Consider the following 17,547-nt stretch of genomic DNA (forward strand, 5'->3'; position numbering starts at 1 on the left):
ATCGGCACAGTACAGGTAACAGAAAAGCAGTACAGATGCACTGATGTGCTGATTAAAACTTTGTTCTCATTTGAATAGTAAACAACAACGTTAACTGCTTTTTGGAGATTTTAATTTTTTTTGTAAATGTTATTTGTGGACTTTTTTTATTTGTTTTTTGCTACGTGCAATGCACACTGGACGTCGAAGGAATAAAAAAGGACTTCTACAGAAGGAAGATGCGTAGCTTGCGTCTCTTGCGTTGTGCAGTTAATTTAAATGCGGTTTTTTTTTTTTTTTTTTTTTTTCCATATGTATTGGCCCCTGCAGAGGTGAATTTCGCGGTGACTCCTCAATTTCACGATTTCTGCGAAATCCACAAAATCGCGATTTAGGTAGAGCCCTAATTATAACTGTGCAATGCAATGTCCAAATTATCACCGTTGTAGGATGTTTAAGCCTGCTCTTTTACAGAAATCATTCAACTGTATTTTATGGTCTTTTTTGATGGTAAAAAGGAGGTCAATAAATCAACCGTGGAGGAAAACCCCAGCAGGATTGATACTGCGTTGAAATGGCAAGTGTTCAGATATGCCAATGTTTATGTAATTTCAATAGACCTCATTGTGTTCTCTTCCTTCTTGCACCCTACAAGAGCAAAAGTACTAAAATAAAAGTTTTTTTTTTTTTATTATTCTTATTATTACCGGTATTTGATGTAATTTACTGTACATCATAAAGTTTTATTACAGAATTGTTTCACCTGAATGTAAAAGCTTTTTTGGGAACAAAGTCAGTGACACTGCCTTATGTTACAGAAAGTGTCTCTAGTTCAATGGAAGCATAATGGATTCTTTTTTCTAGTTTTGCTAGAAGTAATGACAATTGGCTTTAACATTTGGGCTTGTCATATTTGCAAGACAAAAAAAACGTGAGTCATTGTCAATAAAACCTTTGCAATAAAATCGGATCATAAAAAGGGAGAAGACAAAAATAAAGACAGTCAGGTTTCTGCAAACAACAATTAATGGCATCAGTTTACATTCAGTTTACATTTTAAAACCATGCCTTAGGATGAAGGTCTTTAAGAGTTAACCTTATTGAATTCCCAAAGGCTAGATTTCAAATTGAGGTACCTAAATGAAAAGTTCACTTTCCAGCTGTACTGCGAATTTTTTTTTTTTTTTATCTATGCAAAAAGCATGATCATAGACCAATGATCTAACACTGTTCAGAACAATTGAAAAGAACCAATATCACTGTATAGATTTCTCCTTTGTTTCCTTCGGCATACAACCTAGTTAATGAACACATTCTTATAACCAGTGGTGAAAATGTTAACTTTCCCCGATGGGAGGATAGCATTTTAAAACCTAGACCCTTGATATGACCTCTTCTATTTTTATCTTTCTTTCTCCAGTTGATAAATTCTTTCTAAACATGCCATGTGATCACTGACCTCAACATGACCACCATCTCCAAGTCATTTGTAATCCACACAATGAGGAAGATCAGGTTGTTTACACATACAAGCCTCCTACTGGTGCAGCCTTGCACATTTGAGATATTTAATACCATTTAATAAAAAAAGAGCAATTGTAAAGCAATTTCTGAGAATATTCTGTAACAATAAGGGATTGTATACATGTCATTGTAACATTTATTTTGCAGTTTGATCATGTTTTTTTCTCCATGTTTTTACTATGCATTTACTATAATTTATCGCATTTGCCATGTTTAATATACTTTATCATACATGACTATGCTTTATTATGCAGTGCTATATGACACATGATGTAACAATAAATGCGACCCATTGTACATTATATAGAAGACTGAAATAATCACATCTCCATCCAGTGCCGTGCATTATGGTGGAATCTGATCTGAGTGTACTTTTCATAAATATAAATAACAAAGTTTAAAGGTATTTATGGTTGCTTTTAAATGAAAACAACTGCTTAAATTTTTTTTGGTAATCTAGGAATAACACCTCGCTTCCACACTATATGCTTATAGTTGCCATATAGAATAGTCTAGGAATTAAAGTAACACAGCGGATTATTACAGAAATGACATTGTGAACATTATCAGTAACCAGTCATGTATATGTTCTACAAATAATAGTCATTTTGGATTTTGTTTTATTAAAATACATTTTCAAAACCTTTCAAGTCAGGTAAGTTAAACAGTTACATGTTCCTAATACTTCCTTAAATAATTACAAATTCTCACTGTTAATTTAAGTGTAGTTGAATTAGACCTAACGGTTGGTTAAGTGCCCTTGATCCGACTGCAACATTTCCAATAAACTAAAGAATTGTAGGGATTCCCGCCAAAACAAACCCTAACTACAAATCCTTTACATTGTATTATTGTGTTCAGGAACACACACAAAAAGAATGACGAAATCAGTCTTGTGTAAAGTGGGTACGAGTTACTTGTTTGGGAAAAAAATAAGCTTTTTTTGTTGTAGAAGTTTACTGTGGGGGGCAATTCTGATTTTTAAGTGTTGTGTTACCTCGGACTCCTCTGGCTTTCCCCTATTCATGTTAGGAATCTCATTGTTGGTTTGGACATCATTCAAGCTGGTGCTTTAGGGCTGGAGAGCGGCACTGGTCCCATCACTACCATATTTCCAGAGGGAGGACGAGGACAACACAACTGCATTCTGTACATCACCCACAATACATGCAGCAAATCTTATAGTAAAAATATCAAGCTGGGTTTTAGGATTAAACTGATAGTTGGTTTGGACTTTTTGTAAAGATGACTCTCTTGAGTTTGGCACTTGCATGGTCCTTGTTAACTTTGATAGGTTCTTCAACTTCATTATATCTGGAGCATGAGGAGGGTAAGTAAATTAGACATGATTCCATCTTTTATTAATGAAAATGTATATATTGTGTTCTAGGCAAACACATTTAAATCAAATAACAGCTAAACAAATTAAACCCAGATTGGGGTGGCTGGAGTAGTAGTGGAAAAGCAGTTACTGAAATTGTTTTGTTTTTTTTAATAATAATAGCAATGTGAATTCTCGTCTAGTTTTAATATTTAAATACGTTGACACAAAAGTGATGTTGATACATTCAAAAGTGGTATGCATATTAAACATGGATTTATTAGAAATTACATTACAGGTGCTCCAATGTGATATTTAAATAGTTTAGTCTTGTGTCAGATGTATTTGTTATCAGGAACTGCAGTCGAATCTTCTTTCCTATAGTTATTTATTCACAATGACTAAACTGGAAGATCCCTTTAAAAATCCCCACCTCGTTTCCAGGGGTGACCTGCAGGCAGCAGCAACAGGACAATGAGACATAAAGATAGGCAGGGCTGCATGACAGTGGGATCATAAACAGCCATTCAGTCTGGCAAAGAGCTGTAATCAGGCTGGCATATCATAATCTAGTATTGAGTATGTAGGTTTAGGTTTAAAAAAGTGGCATGTTTAGGTGAGATGACTGTTAATAAAGGAAGAAATTAAATACCTTTTATGGAAGCTGTATATTTGGATATACGTGCAGAAATTAACTTGTCTATTGGCACAATTATTTTTGTCCATTTCTATAAAATCCGTAGGCCGTACGGGTAATAGGTTAAATCGATTAAAATTCCGCTTACATCTGTTAAAAAAGGTCGCAACGACGATTGGTAAACTCTCGTAGAGTTATAGTATAACATATTATATATATATATATATATATATATATCTAATCTATATATATAGTATATATATATATATATATATATATATTATATATAGCGTCATACTATCACATCTCACTATGCTCAACAACATACTGAAGACTTAAAGAAAAATTCCCATGTTATATAGACCAGAGATGACCAAACCGCGGCTCCCAGTGAAATGCTGGACGACGCCCACTCGGCTCGAAAGAACTGAAAAAACAAAAAGAAAAAATCAACGCAAGTTTATTATTTGTGTTCTATGTGTTCATTGGCGTTTGTTATTCCTTCTCTCTCTCTCTCCGGTTTCTTTGAGCCAGCAAGTTCACTGCAAGGACAGTTAATGATACAGCGCCGACCGAGGACGCATAAAGTTAGTGGAGCGCACTTTCGATCTGCACGTCAATTTTCACTTAAAGTCTTAAAACTAAATTTCATGAATTTTGAGCAAAGCACTTTTTGTTATCGTAACACAATTGGGAGGTGCTCATTATTTCCACGAGTATAACTCTGAATTCGGTGCGACCATCCTTCTCACGAAAGAGGCTTTCCGAAAAACATTTGGAGACACAAGGCGATGTTCCGCTCGAATGTCTTACAGTCTGTACCGCTCAAGTTTCATAAATATGAATACAAATGTTTTAGTGTTGTTTTCAAAAGTAGAGTTATAGGAGGATCTTGACTGAACTCCTCCTCTTTGTCTCAATCAGAGCCTTTCGTCGGAGTCGTAGGCGTTCGAGCAAAACCGCAAGTCAACTACGGGTTTTTGTAAGGGCTCAAAACATTTTAAGAAACAAAATTCAAATGAAACAGTGCACTTATTAAATTGATAGCAATACAACCGTGTGGCAATGATTAGTTTGCGAAGCATTTTTCGTCAAGACTTAGTTCTAGTTTTTCCAAAAAAAAAAAAAAAGATTTCAGTTAGTTACTCTGACACTAAAACAAAGTAAACTATTACCCAATTTTCAGGTTAAGTTGGCTTTTGTTTTTCGCTTAAATTCAATTTTACTAAAGTACCTTCATTTTATACTTCCCCAAACAACGTTTATACGTTGTTTTGCAAAACGTTTATTCCCAATTACGATTCATGCTAAGTTCAATTTTAGTTAAATTTTACGACAAATGCAAGCAATTATCAAACTTTACGTAATAGTTACTTTGTGTTAGTCAGTACCAGGTTACGGGAGAAAAAAATAAATGAAGCGAACATTTCACAATCAACACTTTTCCAATCGTTTAATCGAACAGAGTCGTCTAAAAAAAGGACATAACGTAGGCATGGAATATATATTGTAATGTGATATTTTTTAAAAAATGGAATAAAATGTATATTATATTTACATATATTGGGTCTCGTCACGAGCAAATACAAGTATTATAGTATAATACACTCTTTTTTTTTTTTTTTTTAAACCGAGCATTCAGATCTTCAGGGGAGGAGCTTGTCAAAAAGAATCCTTCAAAAATGTGTCTTTTTATGTGGTGTTTTTGCTGAAATCAGGGCAAAAAAAAAAAAAGAATGTTTACAATAATTCCAGTATTTAAAATGTCTTGCTCGCAAACATTTCATGTTTTACAGTATGCGTCTTGCAGCTCTCGGTCATATGAAAATTTTGGTATGTGGCTTGTAGGGTCAGGAGGTTTGGCCACCCTGTCATAGACCCTTTTCATTTAATGTTCATAACAGGAGCTGTCAGTGGCCCGGGCAATCCTGAGTCACACTCAGAGACTGCTAATTGTGCTAAATGTGATGGGACCACCAAACATTTAACCTGTGATCCAAGGTGGATTTGAACCCCCATTCCCAGAGTGAAGGGCTAATAAATAAATCTGCTGCACCATCAATCCCAAGTGTGACTGTTTAATGCTGCAAAAAGGTATAGAATAGAGGAGACTGGGAAGCTGGTATGTACTGTATTATATAACAAGCTGTGCTGGTCCATGTAAAAAAAGTACGTTTTTAATGGGATCCACTGAATGTGCATATACAATACAAAGGTCTCTTGTTCAGGTGAGAAGTGGAAACTGAAGGTAAAGTAAGTTCATCATACAGGTCATAACATGTATATAATATTAAAAGGTAAAATGGTACTGCATAATCAGTGTTGTATAGTTTACCTTTTTTTTTCAAATTCCTCTTAGAAATCAATGAGACTGTCATTTGTACTAAAGACCTTATGGAAGTAGACATACCTAGTGTCTTCTTTCTCAACAAAGTTCCTCCAGTCTATGTAAGTAAAAACTTTTGCTATCTAAAAACCTAAATGAAAAAAGGGGTGATTTAAGCCAGTGCAATTGTATCACTTACCTGTTACTGAAAGTAAGGACTAGAAGGTCATATTATATGCATAATGAATCCAAACATAGTTCAAAATGAGGCCAATTTAATGTCATATTTTACCGGCATGGTGCCTATTGTGCGTTAACCTGACAAGGGCTGGACCACACAGAACATATTATACCAGGGCCCCTTCGACTGCAACACACTGCTCTAAAACTACTGAACAACGTACGGATTGACAAATTACATTAGACCAGTGGTACAGTAAACATTTGCAATTGCAAAGGCCAATGATCTTCAGAGATGAAGAAGTTAGTTACAAAACTAGAACAACTATATTGCAGTTAAGGCCGGGTAAATGAAAAGCCTGAGTAGATGCTTGCTAGTTTTATACTAATAAAATAATTGTATTCCTCTGAATATTGTCCTTTAGCTTTGATTTGTACAGCAAGATCATGTGTCCATCTTTTCCGAAATTCGGAGAGTATGCATATAAAGCAGTACTGTCAAGTTTAATCGTGATGTGTATATTTCTGGTACAGTTAACTCACTTATAAATCATATCAATAATATCTCCACAAAGAAGCACATGCCTCATTTAAGTTGCAAAATGAGGTTTTCCAGTGAACTAGCTCAAAGGGGAAAGGTGGAGGTGAAGAGGACTGTTTAGTCTTATCAGCTGTCTTTTACTGTATGATTGCGTTTTTGAAACATGGTGGAATGTTTTTCAAATGCTTGCCGCAGTCTTAAATTCCAATCTTTATTGTTTTTCTTGCTCTTCAGATTTGGGATTTACACCTTAATGACCCTGAATGTCGAGGCATGGAAACAGAGAACTCCTATGTATTCTCAATTAAAGCCAACCTGTCAGACTGTGGAACCATCACGGTACTGTCTTACCTCTTACTCTTACTCTTCGTTTCCTCTGTTTGTAAGTTAGTTGTACTGCAAACTGATTGAAAGCCCTTTGTCTGATAAACCAACAAGCCCCGAATCAATAAACTTCTTGAAAAAAGGCAGCTCATAGAAGTTTAAAACTTCTGTTGTTTCCATGGCTCAAATGACCCATCAAACCCTCTTTAACTGTAGATCACTCTAAATTTCAATTTATAACCATTATTTTATTGATGAATGCAGTAGTTCTTAAACAGTGTGAATAATAATTGAAGCTAATGAAACTTTTATAACATCCCTTTATAACCACATAAGTCCTTGTGGCTATCACAGCATTGACATTAAAATGTAAATGACCTCAAGTTCTTGTTTTATTATTTCTCTTCCACCATGGCCCCAATGGCAATAAATAGCATAATATTAAATGAAGAATTTTTTACAGCTAGTGATTGCTCTGCAGTGGAGTACACAAGCTTTAACCTTTGGATTAGTTGTAAAATGCCAAATGGTCAAAATAAATTAAATCTCTTAAAAGACTTAATTCAGAGCGGATGACAATTATCCATGAATCATGGAGTCACTTTGCTTAACAATGACTGGAGAAATGTCTTCCTTAAAGTTTAATGGGGACTTTACACTCTTATGAAATATATGCTAATGCGTGGTGGCTATTTCTGCCTTCCAAGAAGGGGTGTCTTGATTTTCTCCTACATTCATTCTCTGAGTGCTTCTTTAGAACACTGTTAAGGAGCAAATGCTTCACGGCACTAAATTATCTGGATTTATATGGAAATTATCGTAGTGTTTGCGAGGGCTGTGAATAGGCCATCCATATGTCAATGTCCCTGTTTGCAGTTGCCGTATTTTTTCCTGCTCCTCTCTTGCTGTGACCACATTGCAAGGAGGATCGTTTTCCTTCTGACAAGAGATAAATCTGGGCCCAAAGCAGCCTTAATTATCTTTGAATTTCTTACTTAGAATGCACAGATCATTCCTTATAAAGCGTGTAAAAGTTTAAATTGACTTTGTGAGGGAGAAGATTTCTTAGTTTCAAGCAGTTTTACGAGGGCCTCCACATACCAGCCTGGGCAAAACAAAAAGGCCCAAATTGGATTACCTCAGATGATGCTTCGGTCTGAGCTTATTTTACTCAACCTGCTTTTGCTCCTTATACTGTTCTAATATTTGTCAAAAGTTTGAAAATATATCTTGACCTTATCTATTACATATTGGATTTTATAAACTTCAATCAATTAAATCTACATTAACATACAGAATAAATCCTGCAACAACAGAGACAATAATATCATTTTGTTTTAAATAATTTAAAACAAGCTGGGAATAGTAACAGCATCCATTAACAACAGCATTTGTTAAGTGGCTGGGTTTATTTGATCTAATAGGTTACAAAACTACAAGATTTTTGTATATCCAGTGTTTTGAATTGTATATATCCAATGTTAACACAGCCCCTAAAGTGACTTACCATTGAAGTATTTACAGTATACAGGTAGTGTATTCTATGTAGAGATGGTAAATGGAAACTGTTTCATTGCTAGTGCTGTATGCTATACAGAATCAGTGTTTATTATCACCAGATGATTTAGTATTAAAAAAACAACAACAAAAAAAACCTTTTACAAAGAATAAGGGACACTCCATAAAATGCCAACACAACAAAGTTATCTTATTTTTTTTTTTGTTTGTTTCTTTTTTTTGGCAAAAGCTGAACTTTTTTATTGTATGTGGCATTTAGTGCCAATGGTAGAAACTTCCAGGTCAGGTAATGCCTCAGACCAATTGCATAGTTGGTCTGGCCTAATAAAGGCTGTCTGGCCTCTGGAGTAAAGAGCCATTCATCCAACTATATAGCCACTATATAGTTTTCTACACAAGGGGTGTAAAATTCAAAGAGTGGTTTATAGGCCACTTTCCCTTTCATTCCACCACTGTTTACTGGCAATCACGCAGATGCCACGTTTTAGTACAATTAGTGATTCAGCATGGGTTTCTATGAAATAAAAAGTAATGTGTAATGCAGACTGTTCACAAAAGGAGGTGGAGCGCTACCATGGTGGCAATGCATTTTGCCTCATTACTTTGCTTCAGTCCTCTGCTCCGCTTGGGAGCTCAATAAATTAATTGAGCTGTTATTAATAATATTGTTATCTCTTTAAACTGGCTGAAAAAGCAAGCCATATTTAAGTAATGTTTATCAATTATTTTGACTAAATCTTGACTATTAATTTTGCTGCAGTCCAGTAATCTACAAACTGTACCGTTACAATTTCTTACAGGATTCATAAAAATGATTATGTTTTGAAACAAGTGAAATATGGAGACAGTCCAGAGTCAAATTATTTGTATACAAATCAAAGTTCACAAACCTAGTTGCAATTGCCAACTGACAATTATCCAGTTCCACGTCTCTGATAAGTGCAGTCAGTTCCAGTTTTTTGTTGCTTGCGGTCATTCTATTTGGCTCCTACTGCAAATCACAAAAATAGAGTGGAGTAGGTGTTCACTAGATGGAGCTGCTGCTTACTAACAGTAAGACACTTTGGCTGATGCCACCTGTGTAACATATTTATTTGAATGTAAAACATGTTTCTCAACACTTCAGGCTTCTGATGACACCCACATCATGTTTATAAACAACATACATAATAATAACTCGGATGTCATCACAAGAACCTACATCAACATCACGTTTGTGTGCCGCTACCCTATCAACTACATGGTCAAGCAAACTAATGGCAAAAACATGATAAATGTTGATATAAGGTAATAACTTTCTCCTTGTTACGGAACTAAGGTAAGCTGTTTAATTATAGCACTTGTCTATAAGAGTATTGTATTCATTTTTGATTAAATGGACCCCGTTCTCAAATATTTATTATTATTATTATTATTATTATTATTATTATTATTATTATTATTATATGATAAAATGCAGCTAGATTTTCATTATGCTGTGATAAAATGCTAATTACTGCAATTGAAATACATAGTGGCTCATCTTAAAAATACTGCTCAGGGACAGTTTTGTTCAGAACCATTCCAAACCTGTTTATATTAAAAAAAAAAACCAAAAAAAAACAAAAACATAATAGTTCAATTCTTAAGTGGACACATGTTACCACGTGTCAGTGTATTTAAACTGAGGAATACATGTATACAGTTATACTAAAAGAAATGTATACTTTCTGGACAAATCTTTCAACTCTAAGTCCTGGCATTTGTCAAGAAGTTCCCTTTATTATGCACTGCAATAGAAGGTTTTATATTTATCGATGGAATACATGTATGTTGTGCAGGACAATTACACTCAGCACGGAAGATGGCAACTTTTCTGTTTCAATGATGCTGTACAAGGATGAGGGTTTTGAAGACAAATGGACAGATGTTCCTTTTCTAGCACTGGAAGACAACATTTATGTACAAGTCTATATGGTATGACCTGTTCTGTAAATTAAAAGAACACCTTGGGTATGGGTATTGCTATTGCAGTTATCTTAACTTTTTATGCAATTTTCTCTTATGGTCATCACATCCTGGTACATTGTTAAAGCACCCCTGTGGTCTCATTAGAGCCCTCACACATCTTATCTTTGAGTACATCTTGTGCACTTGAGTGTAGTAGCCATTACTGGTTAGACAAGTTTCTAATGTCTTAGTTGAGGCCACATGGTTGCTTTCAATTTGTGATTTCTAACATTTACCAGGATGTTATGACGGAAAAAGGAAATGATATACAAATTCATTGTAAACAACAGGGAGAATACAATGCAGCCTACTGGCCAGGCTCCTGCTGAGCAAAAGTGGACACCTATGGGGCTGGCCTTTGTCCTCCAGAGGCTGGTAGCTTGTTGACATCCTTTCTTATGTTCCTGGGTGTAAATAGGAAACTGGCTTGGCCGTGGGATCGGAGGACACCCACCCACTAAACCAGCTCTCCTCAACTGAGTGGGGAATTGCTGTGTTGAGGGAACGTAATTGGACATTCTACCTGTAATTTGGGAAGAAAATCAGGCTGTAGCTGGCCCTTGTGCATTTAAAATGAAAAGGCATTTCCCACTGTACAGTGTATACAGTAAGACCAGCTTAATAACATTAGTTAACATAGAGCTTGACCCTAGTTATGGCTGCGTCTGCAATAATAAGATATTCAGTATTAGTTTCCCTTACTGTCTCTGTGTGGGGCAGCATCTGTTCTAATGATCAGCACTGCTAAGCATGACCAGCTTTATGGCTGGCGTTTTAGTCATAGGAGTATATATTATCACTATGGGCAAATTGCCCACACCCTTGTAATGTACAGTTTGGCATGAAACATTGAATGACCTTGGAGTTTTAAAACTGGTATCCCAGTTATATTTCAGCAGTGTTGCAGCTAGGGGTTTGAGTGTGAGATCAGGTTTTAGTTATTTGAGTAAATGGATTCTGGCAAACTGTAAGGCTGCTTTAAACTGCTTGTGGTCTGAAAACTGGAGCTGGGAACAGTAACTTTTACTTACAGCTGATGATATTTTCCTTCACTGGAAAGATATACTGTAGCTCACTTTTAAATCTGCAGCTTCTGAATGTGACAAGGAAAGCCTGAGCTCCTGGAGAATACTAATAGCTCCCACTGGCTTTATCAGCCACAGCCCCTTGTATCCGTTTCCCCCAAGTTTAGATATGAAGACCATTACAAATACAACCTACATCTTCAGCTAGTTTTTGAAGATCATAGTTGAGTGGGCACGTTAGCAGTCAAGCTTTCATTCTGTATGAGCTTTATCTGCCCGATAGTATGTACAGATAGCCTGCTTGCATGAGAGAATAATACATTTATTTGAATCTTTACCACAGTTGACTTTGGTGCAGTCAGGAACTGTTCTAGTTACAAGACAGCAAGAATTTGATTAAAATGGCCAGTGGAAAAGGTGTTTTTAACCCTTCTGTCCTGGTATTATCTTTTTCCAAGCAAATATGTCTCATACAGGAACACATTGCAGACACTGTCATGTAGCTCAGTAAGTGTTTATAGCTAATTAAATAATTCAATAAATTGGACCTGCCCGTTCGCTAATGTTGCTCTCACATGTGCAGCTCTGAAAGAATCGCATGTTATAATAAACATGTATTTTCATTTAAAAAAAATGTTTTGTACCATTCTTTAGGTTGTCTGCTACACTACACAAATTCAAGGTCGTCCGTATTGCTGACATAAAATGAGCTAAGAAGTGAAGAATAACAGACTGTCTGAAATAAAGGCATACAAACTGAGACCTTGTATAGGTACCAGATATAACATGCTTCCTTTAAAACTGCACCTGTGAGGCTTATGCAGTGTGATTTGTTTTGGTAGAAGGGGTTTGTGTTAACTCTACTGCCAGGTCATTAAGTTTTTAAATAAATCCTCTTGAAAGAAGCTGCAGCGTATGTGCATTTTTTGCCTGTGCCCTGTGCTCTGGTTAATTATTGCTATATGTTGTTTTGTTACATAGGTAAATTACTATACTACTGAATACACTGATAATCAAGTATCTGTAATTTTTAAAAATAATTCTTCAATAATGCACTGCAGTTTGTTATTCATTATACGTGTAAAATGTAATTTTAGATCGAGCAGATGTGGATTCAACCTGCTTTTACGACAGGACTGCTTGTTGCTGTGCAATAAACCTTGTGGGATTTAACACTTTTTTTCCTTTTCTATTGCCTTGCAGGTACCAGCTCATTTAATAATGCGGCTCGAGAGTTGCTGGGCTACCCCAACAAATGACCCATACAGTAACATTCAGTACACTTTCATCAGAGACAGGTCTGTGTGCATAATGTGGTACAACAGTGTAATATTCCTACAGTATCCTGCAATATTCCAATATATCCCCTTAAAATATCACAAATAGTGAAACTGACATTTAAAGAGACAAATGACTTTGGATTAAGTGAAGATTCTAATGCAGAAGTCAGTCAAACCATGTATACTTAGTGAATAGTAAGTTGCAGTGAAATGACAACTTTGTGACTAGAGTCAGTTGAGCATGATGTTGAAACAGTATTGTTTTACACTGAACAGCTGCACATGTTCTTGACAACTGTCTAGTATTTTGGGTCTGCTAGCAACTGCTTAATTAAGAAGTACATTGTGATTTCTGTTTACAGTCACGGGATGAAAGCTTGTAATAACGAGTCTTGTTTACCAAGCTGTTCGGTAAACATCCTTATTCAATGTCATGTCAAATCTTGTCCAACCATGATTTCTGGACTTCTGTCTAATTTCCTGCACAGATAGTGAAGTTTAATTTAGCAATATATTAAAACAGAAATACAATTTAAGATTGAGAGGATACACTTTGAAAAAAAAAATAGCATAACGTAGCATAATATCAGTAGCGGTAAATAACATTTACAGCAGTCAAATAGTTACTATAATACAGGTACTGAGAACTGAAAAGTGAATGATACTCTTTAGGGCAACTGGTATGAGCCAAGCTCATGACTCCTAGGACTACAATAATAGGCTAAAATTGTGGTTACTGGGAATAAACTGGGAATTCAGTTTGAATTTGGGCAAGTCATCAGCTCCCAATAAAACATACAGCTAGTAGAAATGAGTTCACCCCTATTTGTCACTGAAACTGAGGTGTTAGTTAGAAGGTTTGGAAGGATTCCATACTTATCAAAGCCAGAGAGACATCTGTGAAGACAGGACTTAAGTACTGGATAATGATTTCAAAGATGAATGCCTTCCCATAATTATATTTCATTCACAGCTGTCCTGAAGGAACTAATGAGCAAACATTAGTAGTAATAAAGAACGGCGAGGGTTCAGAGGCAATGTTTCGGATACAAATGTTCAAGTTTGTGGGAGACTCCTATAAAGACGTATTTCTGCACTGCAATGTTCAAATATGTCACAACACAGTGGGGGTCTGCCAACCAGTAAGTGTTCTACCATAGTTCATGCTTCTTCACTTTATATTCACATTTTCTTAGTCGTCTTCGACATAGTCTTCATTAACTTGTAAACCTAGACAAAACTGTCTTTTTTATGCAGCTCCTTTTAAAACTAACATAAAACTTCTGCATATAATGTACTATTTTCTTATTTTCAATGTTGTCATGGTTTACTATGACTGGAAGTTTTGAATGCATCCTTAAGGCTTTTGTTTCATATAATACAAATACAAGCAATTGACAAGAAATTAGCATCCTTTTTAAGTGCTCTGTTCAGTAAAGGGTTAGTTAAAGTACATCCTGCCTAGAAAGAAGATTAGTGGTTATATTGGGATATAAAAGTTGTGAGCAATCTATCAACAGAACTGTTCAGAAGAAGAAGGGATGACAAGGACAAAAAGAGATATTGTACCATCTCACACAGTTTCCTATGGTCCTATTAGAAGACAGACATCCAGTAAAGGAAAAGCAGGTCAGAGTAAGTAATCATCTTTCCACCCCTTTAAACATGAAAGGACGAGGGTCAGTCAACCATGTTTACAGTTTTAATTAAAAGTTAAATCAACAGAAAGCCAGTAAAACATATCGATATGGCGACTGGTTCGTTATGATGGAGTGCTGTCAGGATGTGAGGGGTGTGGTGTGGGTGGTGATGTCAGGTTTCAGGAAGTCAGTACACAAAAGGTAGGAATGCGAGGCAAACTGTGCTGCTGCGCTTGTATTTATTAATCAAAATAAAGACTTCAAACCATAAATAAATGGGCTGTTTTCTAATACAAACACCATACCATGATTATGATAACTTGATTTATTTTTTTCACCATTTCTTTCCAATTGACACCTTTATAAGCGGTATTAATATAAAAATAAAAAAATAAATAAAACATGCTAAGGCAGTGGTTCTCAGCCCTGATCCTGGGGACCCACTGTCCAGCTCGTTTTTGTTTCAACCGAGCTCTCAATTACTTAATTGAACCCTTAATGGAACTAATCGGAGCCTTTTACTTATTTAAAAGAGTTGGAGATTTCAAGTTAAATATAAAATTATATAAGGAACTTGAATTCCCCAACATTTTGTAAGTTAATCAAGTCAAATTAAGCAAATTATAGTTCAATTAAGGTTTCAATTAAGTAATTGAGAGGTCAGTTGGAACAAAACCAGCAGGACAGTGGGTCCCCAGGACCAGTGTTGAGAACCACTGTACTATGCTACCAAACACCTTTACTAAAATTTCGGTTTACTGATTTTAAGTGATTGTGTTTTTACTCAGGGATCAGCTACTAACTGTAATTCCACTCTCATGTAACCCAATAGAATAGCTACTTTTGGAGTCGGTTTACTCCAGCAGTAACTTATCCACTGTTCAGTGAGAGGGTAACGTAGTGGTGCACAACTCAGGTCATGGAGGGCCGGTGTCCCTCCTGGTTTTTGTTCTAACCATACCCTAAATTAGTTAATTGGACCAGTTAAGCTTCTAATAAGGTCCAATAAAGTACTCTAGTGTGAAGTTGGAATAAACACCTGCAGGGACACCGGCCCTCCAGGACCGAGTTGTGCACCACTGGAGTAATGTATGCAATATTGACTTGCAGCTGTAGTCTGATTAAGTGTCAGTTGCAGCCGTCTTTGTGAACCATTATCATGTCTTCTGACGAACATACACCAAATCTGGCACCTGTTTCAAATGAATAAAGTTTACCCGCTTCACTATCATATTCAATACTGTCTTCCTTTTGGAGGTGGATTTTGTAAAGTATTGCCTTTATCAGACAGATTCATTCTTCACTAAAAATGTACTTACCATTATCATTTTATATCATGCACCCATTCACATCTGTGATGGCCTACATGGCAAGTGCCAGAAACTGATATTCTGCACAGGCAGCAATCTGTATTTTTGACTTACAAATGTAAATACTAGCATGAAATGTACTCTCTCAACCCTTCTATTGTGTGTTCTTGCAGGCACTGCACATCTGCCACCGGTGGAGACCTTTGTGCTAGGAGGACTGCTGCTGGTTGTTCTTTTACTCACTGGAGTATTTGGAAAGCTCTGGGTGCGGTCACGAGGGCAGTATCCCACAATGCAAGCTCAGCTGACCTTGTCGAATATTCACCACCACTCAGAGGTTGCCTCTTAACCTAAGAGATATCCTGGCTGTATATAATGTTCATTTTCCCGACGAGGTTAATGATGGATCTTATCTGTCATGCTCTTCCATACAATGTGTTGGTCTTGCATGTGCAGTTTTGAAAGAAGCACATGTTATAGCAAGATTGTACCTTTCATTGTAATTTTTTTTTTTTTTTTTTTCTGATACACCTTCAAAGCCTACTTCCCCTAACGTGAAATGCGTTCTGAGCTCCAATTGCCAAATGTTCAAGTATAACGGATTCCTGGCAGACATACAAACTGGGGGTTTTCTTTAACCTAGTAAGGTTTCAGATATAATTTTAAAATGAAAATGAATGTTTGATAGAAAACGTGCTTCTTCTGAAACTGCACATGTGAGACCTACTTAGCAAATGCAAGTGAATGACAGGTACAACTTATGGAATTATTTTATTGGCTATAAGCCTTTGAAATAGTTGCATATCCTGAGTTAACGTAAAAAAAAAATACCAAAAGATTCCCAGAATAATAAAAATGGACCAGTGATAATTTGGTACTTTTAACAAATGTAACACCAGCCACCAAATCAAGAATGGTGTAAGTCATGAAAGGTGCATCCTAATATAGAAAATCTGCATGTGTCTCGTGATGTTATTACTTCAGCAGTGATCACTATTATCACAGCAGAAATGTTAATGAATGTGTAAGCAATTTTGTCTGAAACTCCAAAAGGGGTCCTTTTTTCATGAACCCAAAACACCACTTAAACCATATCAGAGCATAGGAACAGTATTCGTGAAAAACTCATTTTAATTTTTAACACAGAACAGAAACAAAAAGGCCTTTAATATTCTAGCTTAATTTTCAAAAATAACTGCATTCTTATATACAGCTTGTGGTGTGTTCCTATTCTTTTTTGTACGGGGGCAGTAGACCATGTTATGAACATAGCCTGCATATTTTAACTGAATGATTGCATTTTCACAAATAAACTGTAAAAAACAAAAGTTGCTGTCATGTTACAATCAACTGGTCTACCTTGTTTATGTGTTTTTTTTTTTCTTTTTTTCCTCTTACAATGAACACTTTGATATATTGTATTTGATTTGTATTCTGGTTTAATAATTGTTTTGTCTATATTGTCTCGTCTAGTCGAGTGTGTTTAAGCAAATTAATTAAGCTAAAGTTGTGCTTGTAGCATTTACTGGGTTAAATAATACAACATATTCTTTGGAGCCTTAGTACATTGAAAGTAACTTGCTGTAATCACTGGTTATTTGAATCAACCACATATTGTAATTAAACCCTTTGCTATTCACCAAATACAACCAGTGTGGCATTGTGTGATAAAAAAAAAAAAAAAAAGATGAACAAACACATTCACTGTACTTGGCAGAATGAAGCAATAATGCCTTTAGTGATTATAACAATTAAAAAACTATATATATATATATATAAAGAAATTTAAAGCAGCATATTATTTTAATAGAAGTCACTGCAACTGTAAAGAAAGCATTACCAACATCATGTGCATAAAACTTCAGTAGAGCTGCAGCCCAGTCCAATGGTATTGCATTCCCATTACTTGCCTTGTTCAGTTGTAGTACCAGTAGCAGAATACCAAGCCAGGCT

At 35.8% G+C, this 17,547-nt stretch overlaps 1 protein-coding gene across 1 annotated transcript; it reads left to right on the forward strand.

Moving 5' to 3' along the window:
• Window positions 1–2,521: 2,521 nt before the first annotated feature.
• Window positions 2,522–17,228, forward strand: LOC121316954 (pancreatic secretory granule membrane major glycoprotein GP2-like). Its single transcript, XM_041252371.1, has 9 exons — window positions 2,522–2,833; window positions 5,821–5,909; window positions 6,743–6,847; window positions 9,477–9,637; window positions 10,171–10,306; window positions 12,568–12,662; window positions 13,618–13,786; window positions 14,165–14,279; window positions 15,768–17,228. The coding sequence occupies exons 1-9, from the start codon at window positions 2,749–2,751 to the stop codon at window positions 15,941–15,943; spliced, it is 1,131 nt and encodes a 376-aa protein (XP_041108305.1). The 5' UTR covers window positions 2,522–2,748; the 3' UTR covers window positions 15,944–17,228.
• The last annotated feature ends 319 nt before the right edge of the window (window positions 17,229–17,547 follow it).

This window comes from Polyodon spathula, chromosome 6 (assembly GCF_017654505.1).
Source record: "Polyodon spathula isolate WHYD16114869_AA chromosome 6, ASM1765450v1, whole genome shotgun sequence".
In the NCBI taxonomy this organism is placed as follows: domain Eukaryota; kingdom Metazoa; phylum Chordata; class Actinopteri; order Acipenseriformes; family Polyodontidae; genus Polyodon; species Polyodon spathula.

Coding starts and splice junctions, on each gene's coding strand:
- LOC121316954 (XM_041252371.1), top strand. CDS start 2,749: ATGACTCTCTTGAGTTTGGCACTTGCATGGTCCTTGTTAACTTTGATA. Junction 2,834..5,820: donor ATATCTGGAGCATGAGGAGG/GTAAGTAAATTA, acceptor AATTCCTCTTAG/AAATCAATGAGACTGTCATT. Junction 12,663..13,617: donor TACACTTTCATCAGAGACAG/GTCTGTGTGCAT, acceptor TTTCATTCACAG/CTGTCCTGAAGGAACTAATG.